This window comes from Anarrhichthys ocellatus, unplaced genomic scaffold (genome assembly GCF_004355925.1).
Source record: "Anarrhichthys ocellatus isolate YVR2014 unplaced genomic scaffold, GSC_Weel_1.0 scaffold6, whole genome shotgun sequence".
In the NCBI taxonomy this organism is placed as follows: domain Eukaryota; kingdom Metazoa; phylum Chordata; class Actinopteri; order Perciformes; family Anarhichadidae; genus Anarrhichthys; species Anarrhichthys ocellatus.
Genome location: NW_022280036.1, coordinates 13,651,517 through 13,670,381, shown reverse-complemented (window position 1 = coordinate 13,670,381; position 18,865 = coordinate 13,651,517). Strand labels below are relative to the sequence as shown.

The window sequence follows — 18,865 nt, the reverse complement described above, 5'->3', positions numbered from 1 at the left end:
CTCCTTTGGTTGTTTCATACACTCATGCAGTGACCAATGTTAAACTTGAATATATGATGATACCTCTTCTGCCCCCCGTAGCTAAGATCCGCAGCGTTTGCTGCAACTACCTTTGACAGGTGCAAAACCGTAGGGACACGCTAAGAGGGTGGAAGCAACAGAGGAGGAAAATGGTCAGGGAAGGCTTTGACGCTTTGTTATTACTTTCCACTTCCTAATACACAGCACAGTTTCCTTTTAGCCCCATGCATTATTAAAGCACGGATGCTGATATCCTGACCATTATACTGTGTGGCCAAAGGCTCTCTGTCCTACTGGACTGCATTTATACGCAGTCTCCACTGGCGGGCAGCCTTTGGCTCGGGGAAAGCATTCATTTATACAATGAGTGTAAACAGACCGTCAATCATGAAATGTGCCTGAATTCTTTCTTAAAGTCTGAGCGTCTTTACGTATTTGTGAGGAGAGCTGGTGTCTGAATATGCTGATATGAACGATTCAAATGTTTGAGGAGCTGGAATCAAATTACAGACTTCATATACTGTAGCATCTATATTGTTTCACCCATGGAAAGTGATGGAAAGCATTGCAGTGATCTTTCTTGACCCTCCGCCTTCCCTTGTCTCTTGGTATTGATTAGGTGTTTCCAGCAAGTGTCAACGCTCTGCGTATTGATTTGACTTTGAATGAACGTGTACACTGAAACCGAAGGCTATTTGGATTAAAGGCAATCATTCAAATATTTCTTACCATCTTTAAATATAACAATGGCATTGTTTTCTTGACGGCCATTGCACCCCAGTGACATGTCAAGAAAAAGGTTTTGTGGCACTTTGTAATGCTACCTATCTGAATTCTAATATAGAAAATTGTACTTTAAAGACGGGTAATAACTAAGATTGAGTGCCATGACAAAAAAAAATAAAATAAAGTGCGCCGTTGAATTTACAATGAACCTGAAAACATCTGAATACCCTTCCTTGGCCCTAGCATAGCCATACCCTCTTTTCACACATGAGTGGATTGCTTTACTGATCAATAATTGATTTCTCTGTCTGTGTTTGCCCGGCTCGTTGAAGAGTCACAGGATGCGGCGGTCCCTGAGCAGTAAACCAAACTCATAGAGGAGTGAAAAACAACTTCCAAAAGAGCGAGTTTGCCCTGAAATTGACTGTTAGTTAGTTTTATGTGTATGGGTCTGCAGTTGTTGCATTAATATTAAAATCAGCCCCCTACCCCTCGAGTTGGTGGCTGGAGAAAATAGACATGCATTAGTTATGGTCCTCTGCTTCCAAGGGACATGACTCATTTAGAATGCATGCCGGCATGCTTTTCATCAACTTCTGGAAGAAGAAGTCCGTCATCTCTTTCTCTGGTTCTCCCTCCCTCCCTCCCTCTCTCTCTCTCTCTCATTGTTCTGTGTACCCTTCATGTTGCAGGTTGCATGCATGCAGCTCATCAATGCACTAGTAACATCCCCTGATGAGCTGGACTTCAGGCTGCACATCAGAAATGAATTTATGCGCTGTGGCCTGAAAGAGATATTACCGGTAACCACACACACACACACACACACACACACTATAAACTGACACTCACCTTGTATTAATATTTAAATGAGTTGTCCACCTCAGTGGAATATTGTAGATTTGCTCCAGCAAATAATTTATGAAACACAGAGGAGAGTTTGCACGTCCTCTGCCTGTGCCAGCACCCACAATCCAATAAGGTTTCTAGTGCCTTGGCTAATAATCTTCTTACTGGCTTTCATGCCATCTACCTAACATATTTATCTGTTGTAAACATTGTTGCTGGAGCTGCCAAGAAAACGAATAAATTAAAGCGAGGAGCTAGTCCCCACGCCTGTTTCTCATGATTAGTAATAGTGTTTAGCAGGAGCTCCTTGTCTTCACTTGAGCTTGATGCTTCAATGTCAGAGATGGTCTCAAGCCTTTCTCTCTGATTTATTCTGTTTCATTCTAATGTTTTTTTAAAATCTTTTTCTACCTTAATCCATCCGCAGCAACTGACGACCATCAGGAATGAGGCCCTTGACATTCAGTTAAAGGTGTTCGAGGAGCACAAAGAAGAGGACATGATGGAGTTCTCTCACAGGCTGGAGGACATCAAGAGCGAGCTGGAATATCCTTGTCATTATTACAAACACGTGGAACACTAAGATCTAACTCGGTGTCTGTTTCTTGTGAATGTGGTTAACATGTGAAACAGTCAGGCATCCAGCTAAGCTCAGTTGTTCTTAAAAATAAATCTCTCTTTTTTTTTTTTTTTTTCTAATTCCAGTAGCTTCTTCTTTTTTTGAATGTGAAATGCCGTGTTTAGTTTTGCTCAAAAGTCCTTGACTCGCTGCACTGATGTGGGGGATGTGTTCAGTATTGTGCAGAGTATGGTGAAGGACAGCAGTGCGGAGCCCTATTTCCTCTCTCTGCTGCAGCACCTGATGCTTATACGCAATGACTACTTGGTCAGGTAAAAATCTGCAGCACACACATTACCCGCCGAACATTAATTATCTACAGTGTAACGAAGCATGCGTTTTCTTTTATTCACTTCTCGTCGTCTTCCCTCGATTACCCTCAGTGTCTGTGACTTGGACTTTCTTTATTTGTTTTTAATCAGCTCTATTTATCAGCTCTGTTATTTTCGTTATGCTCGGCTCTGAAGTGTACGGTAATATAAATGATGGTCCGTGTGATGATAATAACGATGACTGACATATAAGAGTTTTAATCTCTCATTTTAGCCGCGCGCGCACACACACACACACACACACACACACACACACACACACACACACACACACAGACGGAGGTCAGAGCAGCTTTTGAACACCGGTAATGATGTACACTGATGAAGAGCTTATGTTTTGTGGCGGTCTCACACTTTAAACCCCACTCAATGACATTGGCTAACAAAGAGAATGGTGTCTCTTTCATCTCCAGTCAATCTACAGCAGCCATGGCTCCAGAGTATTTCTCATCTCCTATTAATGGTACTTTTCAAAGGCTTATTTTATGTCGGCTCTCTCCCAGCAGGGTGCGGGTTAAACCGTGGCTTGATCAAAAGATGGAGCTCTAATCTGAGGAATATGAAATCCATCACCTGCAGTTTTTTTTTCTCCCACCCAAAATCAACACCTGAGCTATGTGGCACTCAGCTCTGGCTGTGGGCTGATTTGGTTTGCTTCATTTGAAATTATTACGAAATGTTAACATTTGTGTTATGGCTGCCAACATCGCTGCCGTCTATTTCTCCAGCCTTAATAACAGCGTAGGAATATATCGCTGTACACACAAACACACACTGTCCTCCCCATGTTCCGCTCTCATTAACTACGGCATATCTAGACTGCACACCCTTTGTTTACACCCTACTGCTTAAACAATTAGTCAATTGACCATTCATCTAAACCCCTCTGCTGAAAATCGGATAGTAATGTCCAATATAGCCTAGCAACTCTAACTAGGCCTCCATATGCTCCATTAAGAGCAGTACTCCGTATACTGTATGAAGAATTCAGAGAGTGGCGTCTTTTTTTTTTTTTGTTGCCTGTTCAATGTTCTGTTCTGTTTGAGCAAAAAGGTGAAGGGATGAATTAAACTGTCTGTCTGCTCGAACCTAAGCTACTATAACGTTGGCATGTCCATCAAGCAAACCACTTCCCTACCTAACCTAGTAACCTAACCCAGAGACACTTCCAGGGTCGGGAAGCATTTCATACTTTGTATGATTATAGGTTATGTCTAAAAAAAAAAAAAAAAAAAAAGGGAGGAAAGAAAAACCAATTGCACAACCACTCTGTAACCGTTTCTTCGTCTTTTCTCACTGTGTGGACGTCGGTCCAGGATGCTATCAGAGTTTAGGCTAACATTAGCTTCTCTCTCTTGCTCTAAATTGGCTGCTTTCCAGCAACAACGCCAAACTCGTTAACCAAGATGGCGTTACGTTCGTCAGACACATTTGCAAGCCCTCATCCTAAAAGCCTTTTCTCTTGCAAGCATAAATTATAACTCTCTTATCCAAGTATGTGACTGAAGCAACTTCACCGGGTTATATCACAATACAATGAAAAACTTTGGGCATTGGTAATTGTGATGGCCGCTCTGTGATGGCCACATTTTATGGCTTTAGATTATATCATTCAAAAATAATTGCTACAATTTTTCATTTGATTTTTGGAAGTATTGGGACTAAGGTTGGCAAAAACGTTTTTCTTCATAAGCATGTGATGACTGTTACCATAAAGGCAAACACATTATTGTACACACTGTATAGACTGGTTATTATTAAGACTGTGATGATTGTTAAATGGGTAGTTTAATGCCATGGATGACTGCATATGTTCACCCTCATTCTCATACCATATTGCAGCTTTGCCCAGACACTCCTTAAGTTGGCTTCAAGTATTTCTTTAGAATACATTTAGAAAGTTTTCCTCCGGCAGTTCAGTCCCCTTGATATAATTGATTTTCAGCATTGGCATATAAGACGTCATATCCCACGAAATCCTTTTTAATGCACTGCCTCGCTCCTGACTGGCTTAGTGATCTTTAGCTTTTTCATTCTTGTTGTCTTTGATGTCAAGCATATATGAAGTTCCCCTTTTACACAGGGCTCTCTAAGTCAGAGTCACGAAAGGAGCACCAGCAGTTTGACTGACGACATGCCTTATTCCATTTGATTGTCAGTATTTTCATCTTCATTCAGAAAATAATTCCGTCGGTTCACCTTCTAAATCATAGACGCGGTATTCATACTATCAGATCCATTCTCATGTTTTCGGAGGAGGTGGAAGGCAGGGTCCCTGATTATCGATGTTTGTACAAGTTAATGATTCGGTGTAGAAGGGATTTGGACTCTCAGCGACAGTGTTGTAAGATAATGAGCAGACCAAACACACATTTTCCCTTTAACTTGCAATAGCACTGTGTCCCCCCCCAGCCTTGCATGTCGTCTGTTGTTGCATTATAATATCTCCTCTCTCCTATTGTGGCATGCCCTTCTGTGATCACTGCCTTCGACAGAGAGTCATCTGAAACAATTTAACCGCAATTACTCAGCACCTAGTAATAGGGTTGGTGTGTATTCCCCATTGTTCAATACCATCAAAACAGTTCTTTTTTTAAGGTGTAATGAAAGTTTTAGTCATTTTAAAGAAAGCATCCATCCATCCATCCATTTTCCACCGCTTATCCGGGGTCGGGTCGCGGTGGCAGCAGGCCAAGCAGGCCGACCCAGACCTCCCTCTCACCGGCAACATGTTCCAGCTCATTCTGGGGGATCCCGAGGCGTTCCCAGGCCAGCTGGGAGATGTAATCTCTCCAGCATGTTCTGGGTCTTCCCCGGGGTCTCTTCCCAGTTGGACGTGCCTGGAAAACCTCCAGTGGGAGGCGTCCAGGAGGCATCCTAATTAGATGCCCGAACCACCTCAGCTGACTCCTTTCGACGCGAAGGAGTAGCGGCTCGACTCCAAGCTCCCTCCTGATGACCGAGCTCCTTACCCTATCTCTAAGGCTGAGCCCGGCCACCCTAAGGAGGAAACTCATTTCTGCCGCTTGTAGCCACGACCTTGTCCTTTCGGTCACGACCCAGAGTTCGTGACCATAGGTGAGGGTAGGAACGTAGACCGAGTGGTAAATTGAGAAATTAAAGAAAATTAAAAGATTTAAAATTTAAAAGAAATTAAAGAAAGCAAAAGACCCTTAACTTGTGTCCCATTGTGTTTACTGTATTATAGTTCCAAGAATCAAGGCAGGCAGCCTTTCCATTTATCATCAATGGAAGTTTACATTCAGGAAAAACAAAGGAAAACATGTTTTATTCGTTCATTTATTTATGGAATACATGCTGTATATCTGTTTACAGGGAACACGGTCTCTGTTCTTCTGCCCTGTGTTCAGCCCCCATCCTTCTTATGTTTGCTTTCTTTGCCATCTATTACCCTTCCCTGCCATTGTTGTGTGGTGGCCTTTGGTGTTAGAGAAAGATGTGCAATAATTCTGGATAGACCCGATTCTCAGCTGGTTTCAAATTGCACCTGTTGTTTGAACGCCAGGCTTTGATTTGACTTGCTAATAAGCCGTGATGGTAAGTAGCCCCGGCTTGCAGCCCCACCTGTTATGTTTACAATCTCTGATACCTAATAGGCAATGACTGGAGAGGTTGTTGGGAGGTGCCACATTTCTTCACTAACCCTGCTTCTCCTGCAGATGGTTTGTCTTCTCTCACACCTCAATCTGTCCAGATAACAGCTCTAGCAAATGCATACACATGCGTCAGATTAAAAGAGTGAAATGAATTGTTCTCCTTGTCTCTGTTGACTCTCTTGTCTCACGTGTCCTGACTCTCAGAGCCCAGTATTTTAAGATCATTGAGGAGTGCGTCTCTCAAATCGTGCTCCACCGTAGCGGCACTGACCCAGACTTCGGTTACCGGAAGCGCCTAGATGTGGACTTCAGCCACCTCTTAGGCAAGTCCCACACTTCCGGCGGTTTATGTACATCACAGGTATTTCAATAAAACAAAATGATTTTCATTCTGCTTTCTGTTTTCAGAGGTGTGCGTAGATAAAGCTCGGACTGATGAGTATGAACAAAGAGCTTCAGAACTGGAACAAAAGGCAAGTATTGACTAAAAAAACAACAGTTTCATCCCCCTACACATCCACTACATTGGGCCAAAACAAAGCCCACTAAGGCATTCATTCTAATTTGTTTCATAAAATAATATCTTTTTAGATGATAAAACATTAACACTGTGAAGTAAACATGGCACCGACAATTCCTGGGGGCTTATGTTAGTAAATATTAATGAGAGATCATAGCAGTAACTTGAGAGCCCAACATACTGCACATTTGCAGTCAATACTTAGCAGGATTTTGCTTTAAAATGCTCTTTGATTCTTTCCCCCAAAAAACAGAAAAAATGGGTCTTTTGAAAGTGAGTATTACTGGATATAAAATAATAATCAGACGGATTACTTTAAAATTATACAATCAAGGAAACCAAACACAGCACAACACAGCAACACTTGTTCTTCCCATATCACTGTAGATAAAGTTTATTGTGTACGTCTTAATGTGTCCTACACCCCAAGCTGCTATATTAAGGTTCATCTTTTTATGTTTGTAAATGTATCTCGCTACAATGCAAAAACAGTGTTTCTCACACACAATCAGACACACACATGCTGAGGTCAAATGGATTGACTGCTGGGATTAATTTAAGTCAGGGTCGCAGCAGGTTGTAGATCCTGATTAGAAGGGTGGGCTCACTGATTGGCATGTGTGTGTTTGGTAATTAAAAGGTTTTATTAATGAATTGGAGTCTAAAAAAAGGTTGAAATTCAATCAGGAAACAAAGGTAATCAAGGTAAAATGAATGTCAGGTCTATAAAATAATTACACCTTCAGACTTAGCTGCTTCTATTGATTTCTTGTTTACATTCATGTAATATCGGCGTGTGTTATTTGGATATGTTTTCTCGTTCCAGTTTGAAGAGGAGTTTCTAAGTAGACAGCAGGCAGAGGCTCGGCAGGTTAAGTGTGATGAAAGAGTAGCTGAACTCCAAGCGGAGCTGCAGGCCTTCAGATCCCAGGTAACTGACCTGTGTGGTTTTCAGTGTCCTTTTGTGAATTGTGCTAATTTTTGGACGTGTGAGATGTGAGAAAACGCTGGATTAGACTCAACCAACCCCATTTAAATGTGGCGTATTGCAATTCAACTTTCTTGTGAGATGCTCGTTATTCTTGGGGTGTCGTTTTTTTATCCGCTGGAGCCTGCAGTTTGGGTTGACATGGAGGCTCTACTGACTAGCAGACACTAAGTCTAATGAGAAGTCTGACCAGCCCCGATGTTGGCCATTTCGCAATCTCTGATCTTCATCCCATGAGAGGAAATTGTTCTAAAAGCAATTTATTCTGACAACCATCTTCAACCTCAACCTCACTCCACAGAGTTGCTCCCATCCTCTGGCACTGCAAGATAACTACACGCTCCGAGGAGGAGAGGAGAAATTCCTTTTTATTTTCACAATAATTTTTCAATTTGAGTGAGCAAACAGAATGAATACTCGATAGTAACTTGATTCAAGTGGCGGTGGTACATTTAACAAACGCGGGTACACACACACACATATACACACACACACGGACACTTTGTCTCGCCATCTTTGTTCGTCTGTGTCAGCCTGACTCTCAGCGACACACATGCTGGTATGCTTGTTAAATCAGCAGAGGAGTTCTTCCCTCCCGAGGCAGTGGCAGAGTAAAGGCCCAGGGCTGACCTTTTAGTGTGCGTCTTTAATCTAAAACCGGTGCATGGATCAATAAGCCATTTGCTCTGTATGATACAATTCATGGGACTTTGTAGCCTCAGTTATAACATTTGATTTTCAGCTTTACAAAAGAAAAATCAAAAACAAGAAAAACTAATCATTGTGGCAAAGGTTCTGGACAGAATCTTGATGGGTTTTTGAGCGTTTGGCCTCTGCATGACGGTTGAGAGACCACGCCTCCGTTATCCGAAGCACAGTGGTGTTAGAGAGGAAAGCATATTGTGCTTCACGCTTGGCAGATGCTGTATTTAGTCTTCTTCTATTTTTTTCTTTTCACTTTCAGACATTTTTCTGTTTTTTTTTTTTTTTTTTTTTTTTGGAAATGTGAATTCACCATTTATTGTATTTATCCAGGAAGGGTTTCTTGAGCACTGCTCAACATCAGCAACCAGCTAAACAGCTGACATTGTGTTGTCTTCATCTTCTGAATGAATCCCTCCTAAGAGACCAAAATCAAGAATGACTTTATTTCAGCAACAACTATCATCACCATTGCGACAGTATGCATCCATAATGGGTTTTTAATGGGGTTTTTTGGACGTCAGTGAAGTTCTCTGAAGCTCCAGCGTATTATCGGCTACACAGACAGCATAATAGTAATTGAGATTTGTTATGTTAGATATGTTGGTAAAGTATTTAAGTGCCTAGCTCCAGGGTAACTCAATAGTGTTTCTTTGTTTGGGGTAGTTAATTGGCAATTTCTTTCATTTTTTGCTGCCATGGGCATTTTTGATGTAATATTTGCCGGAGTCTGGAGAGAAGAAATTTCAACTTTCCCACTTTGTGTAAAATGAGCATTATTTGTTCTCCCTACCTTTCAAGTTTGGAGCTGTACCTGTGGTTCTGTCCTCTGCCCATGTTGGACAAGCATCATGTTCCTCAGCGCTCCCGTCTGGGCCTCCACCCCCTTCTCCCGCACCTGGCATGCCTCCTCCACCACCTCCGCCTCCTTTACCCGGTTGTCCTGCCCCACCTCCCCCACCCGGACTGCCTCCTCCATTTGGTGCTCCCCCTCCACCCCCTCTAGGGTTTGGCGGAAGTCTAGGCTCCCCCACTCATCATGCGCTGCCTTACGGCCTCAGGCCTAAGAAGGATTTCAAGCCTGAGACCGCCATGAAGCGCCTCAACTGGTCCAAGGTAACAACACTGCAAGGTGTTTCTAATCTTTCACCATCCCCAATTTTATACAGTGCAGTCTACCACCAACTAAAAACCAATCAAACTCAAAGTGAACACAATTGAGCGATCCACAGTATAAAGAGAGATTACAGATGTTTTCCCGTTCGCAGCTGACAAAAAGTTTGGGACAAGAAATTTAGGCCAGATATTTAGAGTGGCCCTTTTCTTTGCTCCTTCTTCCTTTTGTTCCTGATGTTCATTGGCAGAACCCGAACAGTACAGATGTTTTTCTAAGATTTAAACAACAACTTCGTTACTCCGTGCCAAGCAAGTAATAATAATTGAAAATAACAGATGATCAGATGCTGTTGTCAGAGCCGCCTTCGTGGTACCTCCACAGATGTTGTTCTCTGCGGAGCAATGTTAGTTCACACCACAAATGATATTAGTTTGTGGTTTGATTAATATTTAATCTCAGATGTACATCGGTACAGGTGTTCGGCAAACCAAAACCATATGCTTGCAATTTCAAAGTGGCATGAGGAGGACCTGCCTTATGGCACAGCTGTATGAAGCACACACATGTGGTTATGTTTGGGGAAAAAGCTGTTCAGGGAAACTTCTTCAGTAATAAGACTTGAAACTTCCAAATCTGGCTCAGTCAGTTTCAGAGAGCAGTGGCTAAACATTTTAATGATTACAGTTCTGTGACAACAGACCCACCAAACAATCTAGCAGCAGCAAAGCGTTGACAAAATGTTGGTGGTTCACTCTCTTATGAGTACTGTGTTAGCAAACAGTTGCCAGCTTACACATATAGCAGCTACAAGGCCACGTGGGCCATTAGTGCCGAGTTTCACCCGACTCCACTGGGACCTTAACTTCAATATTCACAAGCATTTCAGCCTGACCGTGGTCCACCAAGTTGTTGCATGGATGCAATAAATAACACCAAAATATGGAAAGATTATTGACGAGCCTCAAAAGGTAAAAAAAAAATATGCATTGTAAAATACATGAATGAGTGATTGAACTCAACTTCAGCTTTCAGAAATAATCAGCCAAAAGCCTTTATTAAATAACACAACTCATTAAATTCACCTCGGGGTGCCACCCTTTTCGAAAAGGTTGCTGCTGAGCTCTTGACTCATGAACAGCGACTGTAATGTTACATACACACAAACCACTTTATAAGTCAAAGGTTTATTACTCAAGTTAAACGGGTCATAATTCCCTCTAATATCTATTCTATATTGCTGTGAAAACATCTTCAAATAACCATTTATTCAAGCTTCTCGCAGCTCGGGATGCCGGATCAATCGGGGGCATTCCTATTCCAAATATTACCTGGCAGATTACCGGGACATACGTTTGCTTTGGGAACTGGCAGGACTATAGTGGCTTTGATATTTGACGAATATCTGCTTCAAATGATGTGATTCTCTTATATGGACTAAATGTGCTGACCTGTGGATGTTTGTTTTCAGATCCGTCCCCAGGAAATGTCAGAGAGCTGTTTCTGGGTGCGGGCAGATGAGAACCAATACGCAAAACCAGGATTACTCGGCAGAGTCGCTCTCACTTTCGGTTCACAACGAACAGGTCAGACTCCCACTTCATTAAAAAAATAATGAATTCATTCATTTAGTTATCAATCACGCTTTCATTCTGATATTCGGCGCTCCGTTTCTCCTGACTATGGCGCTTACATTCTCGGTGCGGTGCGAGGGAATACAATGGCCGGGTTCCTCAGTTGAGCTAGAGTGATCAAACAAGGAGTAACCACGTCAATGTGCTTCTGTTCTGTGGTTTTGCATCTCTGCGACAGAGAGCAACTGGCAATGTGTCTTCATTGAAGAAGAATTGCATGACAAAAGATAGACAAGTGCTAGAGTGCTTGCTCCAACCCCCAAGTTGGCAAACAAACTGCTTTTTATCACTTTCAGTGAATGGATAGTGAGATGGATACGCATGACAGAAGTCATCACTTATTTGTGTGTTCAATTTTGGCCAGTTTCCCCTTCTTGTTTTAAGTGGAGGTGGAGGTCTTATTAAAGCTAAATGAACTAGAATGCTGATTTATTTTCAATTTCCTCATTCATTTATAAGTTTCCTTGGCCAATAGCGTCACTGATTGTAATATTGTGCCGGTGCAGGATATGGAGCACAATTATGTTATGATTATCGCAACGTCATCTCAACATCAATGTTGTTGTCTTCAAGCATGTAAAACAGCATACAGTTACATCCTCACACATTAGTATGGCTGGCTCGATGTGGAATATTCATCCCCGGGTTGTTGGAAGGATTAAAGCCGGAGCAGGAGGTAGCGTGAGATCGTATCAGTCTTGTCCTCTCCTGTGCATGGTCCATTAGCCCCTTCTCTGATGATTTATTCACATGTCTTGTGTTTTCTTTCTTGTCTTGTCACTAACTCAGCCAGCCAATTTGAATTATTCATCCAGGTGTTATCTACCTGTCACAACTCTATGCCCCCCCCTTGTTCCCTACCGTCAAGGTGTTGAATAATGGAGGCAATCTAAATGGCAAACAGGTAGACAGACAGCCATGCAGGTGTTCTCCGGAGAGTACAAAGGAAGGATGTCCACCTGCAGGCGGTGCTTCTCGGTTAGGGTAATGTCCCAGAGCCAGCGCACGTTCTCACACAGCATTTCATTTTACAGCATTTCATTTTACAGCATAATCGCGGATCCCTTCTCATCATACGGGGAGGCACGGCAAAGAACTGCGGTGTGCCGGCCGCCTGGTTTGTTACCGCTCACGGGTAATGCATTTCAGATTTGCCAAGAATGGCATGACACACTTGACTAAATCAAACCTTTCTCAGGGTTGGAGTCCATTCTCTCAGTTGTTGTTCCTCCTTGGCTCCTCCCGTCCCAGTGGAGGGTGTGTATAGCAGCGTGGGCTGAGCTGTTGAACCCAGCTGCGTCCGTCGCCGTGTGTCGGCGGTGCGGGCTTGTCGTCTTATTAACTCAGCCATGTAGTATCATGTTTCATCTCACTTAAGAGCAGCGGCATCTGGATCGGCATTAAACATTAAAAAAGTACACGGCATAAAATGGCATTCGCTCAGTTTTTTCTTATTAAATATTCATTTCTGTTTCGCGATGTTTGCGCCTCTTGCTGTTGTTTTCTAAGTGGATCCCTGCCACGCTAGACACAAACTGCTGAGTTTGGATGGGGGCTTGGAACCATCACCGTTGTTTTTCTGGCAGACCTCGACTTAATCAGATGTAAAGAAAATTACAATGATTGTTTCTTTTGTTTGTTTTTTTGGATTTGTTCGTACTCAAAGTGTTGAAAGAAGGCTGGAACGAGGAGTGAAACGCGTATTTATTTGATTAAGTAGACATTATAGTCCCAGCAGCAATATCCTTTATGGCTCCTCTGTTTATCTATTCAGAGTGGGTCGTTGTTTTTTGGCAAAGGGTCAGAGCCACTTTAGCACATCTCCTCTCTGAGTAAATTGCGGGAAATATGTGTTTTTACTTTTGAGCAAGCAGGTCAGAGCGAACAAAATTCAATAAGACCACACTGACTAATATGAATGGATTTCTGTGCTCGTCTCTCAAATCTCTGCTCATTTGCTGCTAACCTTTGATACAAACGGCCTATCCTAATCACTACAGACCAATGGAACCTTTCACTTAGGGGCAAACGCAGGGAGAGGATGTTCCTCTGCAATGTTTGGGATATGTCTTGAGTCTAATGGAGCAATCCCAGAGTGGCTTTAAGCACAGGAGAAGCAACAGACAATTCTGTATGTGAAAGGAGCTAAAAGAAGAAGCAGGCTACTGATTACTCTATAAATTGTGTGTGAATGTGTCTTTTTTTTTTTTTCTTTCTTATCTCTTCATAATTTTGAGCAAATTGGGCAAGATCAGTTCGCGTTATTGACTCGGCCAAAATACCCCTTAATTACTAGGCCTGCCGAGAGAAGAATGGATCGATCCATTTTGTCTGTAAGTTGCACTTCAAGTCCATCGGAGACGGTCAGATAAAAAATAGTCCCCCTAACGTTCAGGTCATTTTACTTGTATTAGTTATCTAATAGACCAGATATCTAACCGTACTACTGCCAGTCATTCAACAATTAGCCCTCTTCCCACGCCTGAATTGTTACTGATGTGCCGGCGGGGCGCTGCCCCCTCCCCTCCATTACTTTCCCTGACTACTTTACGTGAAGAAAACAAATGTGGTGATCCATTTTTTAAGTCTGATCTAGATTGTTTTCTCTCTTGTATTTATGACAGAAGAACAGGTGAAAAGATAATCCTTCTAAAAAGTAAACATTTTTTAAAGATGAAGATTTTTTTATTTATTTTTGACCATGTGCCAACAAATGTTTTGTTTTTGTAATCCTCATATTGGCCACAGGAGGCTCAGGTGCACCACTACCTCCTCTCAGGGCTTCCGTATACATCTCAACCTTAAGCAGCAGCATCAAACACCTCTACATCCATTAAAGGCAACAGCTTCATAGTCTAGGGGTGAATGTCACCTGTGCTGAAAGCTTGATGCCTCCAATAAATGTGTGCGTCAGCCAACGTCCAAAGCCCTGTTCTTATCACTTTCCAGATAGCAGACAAATGGGTGAACTGTAACACAGACACAAAAAAACAACTAAAACTTAAAAATACCTTTTTGTCAAAGAACTGTAAAAAGGAATGGCTTCATAGGAACTACATGCTGCTAACAGGTTTTAGACACAACCATGCCCTGTGAACATGCTTATCAAAATAGTAATTTCATGTTGAGAAGTGCAAGCAGTAGTGCAGCAGATGTCTGCACATTTGGCTCTTGTTGGATTTTTCTTTTTTTAACTATTAAAATTCCAGTCACTTTTCTCCCCAAGTTACAACGAAAGGACATTAATATGCAGCTCGCATTTCAGTTGTGATTCAATAAACAACAAAAGCAATTAGGCTCAGTAAGACGGATCATTTTAGTGGGGAATGCAGTGTTGTAATATTTGAAATTTCTGCTCCAGCTGATTTATTCAAATGACCTGAAGAGATGTGCAACAGGTAACACAAATGTTACATTCCCTGTATGTGTCGATGTGTAACATTGAAAATGTTACTACATCTTAATGCATGTGTTGGATCAATACTGGATTATGATCAACATATTTGTTGGTCTGTGCTATATATCCACCAAATCAAATAAACTCTCTCCTCACGCATCAGTTTCCTTGTCTGGGAAAAGGCTGTGTTTAGTTTTGAGCATTGATCACATATTGGGGGGGAAAAGGAGGTGCTGTATGACAAAAGTCATTGATGGAGCTTTCAGGCGGAGTATGAATATTTAGGGTTAAGTTAAGCATTAGACCCATGAGTGAGGGTTGTTCCATTGTGATTAATAGCCACAGATTACGTATAGCTAATGATGCTTCAATGTCTGCCTTTGAACTCTCAGCTTTAATACGTTCACTTGACATCTGAAGGCTTTAATTGCAGTCTTTGTGGTAACTGTATCGTATGCTGAGGGTGGAGAGGAGTCCTTCCTCTCACAGCTTCATCAAGGAGCTTCAAAAGAGAAGGAGAGAGAGACCAAAACGTTCCACGAGCTACAGCGCTGTATTGTAATGCATGGTAGCAAATTGTCTGCTGACCCGCGTAGTGAGAGAGGCTGTCTGCAAAAAAATCTGTATTTTTATGGTGGTGTCACTGAGAAATGATGTTTCAAGCTTGAACTCTGAATATAGTCTTCTTTTTTCATATTTCAGACGTTTATGCGACAGCCACGGCTGTGAATGTGGATCAAAGCACATTTACACATTTATGAAAAACAAAATTTGACAGACAGGATCTGTACACGGGCAAGTTAGTATGTTAATACATGCAATGAAGGCAACGGATGCATAATAATCTGTTCAATTTAAGTGAGCGAACTGAGGCTGTGACCTGTGATGTCTGATGTCCATTGACTATTAATGCCATCGGCGACTCCAATCACTTCCCACCGCTCCAACATTTAGACTGTTTCCCTGAACTGACACATCTTGAGATTCTATTGCATTTGCGAGAAACTTTGCTCTGTTGCGACTTTTGATGAGTCCGTTATTGTGAGGAGTTTCTTAACCATGCTTCTTTTTTTTTTACTGTAAACAAAAGCTCTCTATGGACTGTAACATTGCTTTTACAGATTCAGTTGTATTTGTTTTATTTTCAATGTTTTCCCGAGTTCTGTGTTTTACAATTCAAGCACATTTTATAATCAGAAATAGTGTCGAATTAATACAATTTATTAAAAAAATATAATGAATTCAATGTAACACAAAATTGCTTTAATACAGTAAAAGACAAAATATAAGATAACAATAAAACATTCCACCCTTTTGGAAAAATAAAGTGCTCTTAATTTAGCTGTTTAGTGTCGAATTCTTCATTATTTTTTTTTGATGACTAACAGGTGACTCCTCCCCCATGTTTCTTGCACTCTCATTGGCTGTGGCTCCGCCTCAGGTCCAGCTATCAAGCCTGCTCAGTACAGTCACGTACTGACGAGTTAATTGCTTCAGTTGACTACATTTACCGTCAACACTGATTGGACATCCACATAATAGTGGGCACATTTTCCCTTTTAATCCAGATTTCAATTTCAGATAAGTGAAATTGTAACCTGCAGATAAATCAGACATATCAGGTTTTTTTATTTAGCAATTAAGAAAACTTAACCCCTTCTGGTATTTGTACCGACATCATTTCCATAACTACATGACTGTGACCTAATAATATTTGTGTGCGGGACTGATGTTTAACACTCTAGAGTCGAGACCGATTGGCCAACGAGGCTTGTCAGGGTTAGCTCACTTCAGGAGTGTGAAAGCTTCCTTAGCCTGGGGCTAAGTGCTGCGTGAAAAGCGCTACATTGATGTAATTGACCTTGCACTTTCTTTTTTTTTTTTTTTTTTTGTAGTGCAATCAATGTTGTAACTTCTACCGCTTGCACTGTTTCAAACCAGCGGGACGGATTCATCCTGTTAGCTCTGATAGGGAGTATTAGAGGTTCATATGAGATTATGCGGCACATGGATTGGACTGCAATCCACACGGTAGTTCAAAGCTTTATTTCCGTCACATCCTGTAACGAGTGTTCAGATTTTGACTGGAAACTGCTGAATAGGGGAATGTGTCGGTGGCCTTGCTATAAGCTTTTCGCAGTGAAGCAAAAGAATAGGTATTGACATTTATGTTTCTTTCATTTTGTATTGTCTTCTTTATCTCATTGCCTGAGGTTTATGCAATGGCCTCGCACATTTAATTTATTGGTTAATGTAGCCAAGATTAGTGCTCATTGTGTTGATACTCAGACAAAGCTTTACAACTGGTAACATGTTTGGTTGCTCTGCAGTATTTTCAGTTCATTTTCCTTGAAGCTCATCCGCTCAAACATCCCATTTATGGCTATAGGACTCCTTTTACCTCCTCCATGTTTTTCGCCAAAGGACATAAACCACCTGGAGTTATTGTGGGACCCTCTTGAGGACGACTTTTTACGTGGTCGTGTCAATTATGTGCGTTGAAATGCTCTCACCACCCTGCCGTGTGGACTTGTAATAAAAAGAAAAGTAGGAATATTGAGAATTGTTTTGGAATCAAACCATAGAAGTTTGAATTGCGATGCACACATAGCTTCCCAGCCTCCAAGTGTGTCCCCTTCTGGAAGGTCTGCAGTGTCACAGTAATTAACGGTTATTAGCATTATCGATAGCACTGATTACTTCTTTGAAATCCATACCATTTTAATCACTAACATTTGAAGACGCAAGGGCGAGAAAGAGACACCACTTATTTGTTTTTTGCTCCCTACTTTTAAGAAGAAGAAAAAATGGAGAAACAAATATCGTGAGTGGACGCCCGGAGAGAATGCTGACAGCTCTCGGATCTTTCAGCAGTTGCTGTGATGTCAGCAATAGCCTCGGGAGAAGCTCTTTGCGTCTCTCAATGTCAATAGATGGAGATAAAACATGCATAGCAGGGCTTTCCTCTGGGTGTTTGCTAAAGAGGGTGAAAATCACAGAATGTTTCAGAGACACTGGCGGGTGGGAATTGAGCGATATATGGAATCATTTTTTTTGTTGTAGGCTACTGTACGTCATGTCTTTTGCATACCGGCAGTGAATTTACTTTCTTTCACGTTTTACATAAAGTTGCACTACTGGAAACAAACCAGTAGAGTGCTGCCCTCTCTTCCATTCTGCCTGACTTTGTTCAGTGTTTGTTCTGCAAACAAAATAGAAATGGTATGGAGCCGATGAATGGGGCCGCTTACATGATAAGCTACATCAGGCTTTGGCGACACACACAGTTCATGTTTGGACAAGTTCATTGGTCATTTTGTTCAGTTGATGGGAATTGTTCATCGTAAAAAGGTTAAATGAACAACCTTGTCCTTTTAAATGAAGTATGCACTTCTTTGTTTTTTATTGATCTGAACAATATGTCAATTTTTATAGCATTTCTCATTTTTATCATTTATTAAATGTTTTTTTTGTTGTATTCTGCCTCTTAAACAAATATATAAGGCTTACGGTATATACTGTATACTTTTTAAAAAGTTGACCTTGTTTGGATTATTATTACTAAATATTGCATCATTTAATGGTTTCGGTTTTGTTTCCCACAATGTCGGATGAGCTATATTTTTGTTCTAACAAGCATCATTATGTAATAGTAACATATACTGTGAAATCCTTTATACACGAATATTTCAGAGTGTTGATGGAGAGTTTTGGGTAATGTCGGAAAGACATTTTAGATACTCATTCCTCTTCACTTTTGCTTTAATACCTGGGTCTACATGTGTAGTAGCAAGTGTGTGAACCAATTAACACACTCACCCTCTGAAAGCCTCAGCAGCAAAATTCTGGGGGGCACTGAGTATTTATTTTTCAAATTGCAAAACGTTTATTCACAAATATGAAGACAGACATTTATTTTGTGAATTTATTATTGAAAACCTGCACCCTAAAACATTTTACCATTGGTTACTTAAACAAATTATGGAAACAAAGTGACACTTAATATAATTTAATAGATTTTAAGTTCTACAAATTTGATTAAAAAATATTAAATACATTCAGTAAATCTAAACAAAAATAATAAGTAAATCTAAATCAATTTCTCAAGCAAAACTGATTTATATTTACTATGAATCTGAGCAAAAGTAAATTTGATTCACGCAATATCTGGGTGAACTTGATTTGTATTTACTGATTATTTGAGTGATATGAATATAATCTTACTAAATATCTGGATAAACGTGATTTGGATTCACTTAATCATTTTTTTATATCAACTGATATTTTAGCACATTTTCATGCTTAATTCAACACATTTACATTGCTATTCTTATTTATATGTACCT

The 18,865-nt window shown here is 41.0% G+C and overlaps 1 protein-coding gene across 1 annotated transcript in view; it reads left to right on the top strand.

Annotated features, from left to right (window-relative positions):
- Nucleotides 1–18,865, top strand: part of LOC116382925 (protein diaphanous homolog 3) — a 158,360-nt gene that overhangs the window by 36,282 nt on the left and 103,213 nt on the right. Inside the window, exons 10-17 of the mRNA XM_031846369.1 lie at nucleotides 1,440–1,550; nucleotides 2,024–2,142; nucleotides 2,371–2,487; nucleotides 6,369–6,487; nucleotides 6,573–6,637; nucleotides 7,511–7,615; nucleotides 9,176–9,490; nucleotides 10,960–11,074. Of these exons, the coding sequence (XP_031702229.1) occupies nucleotides 1,440–1,550; nucleotides 2,024–2,142; nucleotides 2,371–2,487; nucleotides 6,369–6,487; nucleotides 6,573–6,637; nucleotides 7,511–7,615; nucleotides 9,176–9,490; nucleotides 10,960–11,074 (1,066 nt within the window). The remainder of the gene's footprint in view (nucleotides 1–1,439; nucleotides 1,551–2,023; nucleotides 2,143–2,370; nucleotides 2,488–6,368; nucleotides 6,488–6,572; nucleotides 6,638–7,510; nucleotides 7,616–9,175; nucleotides 9,491–10,959; nucleotides 11,075–18,865) is intronic.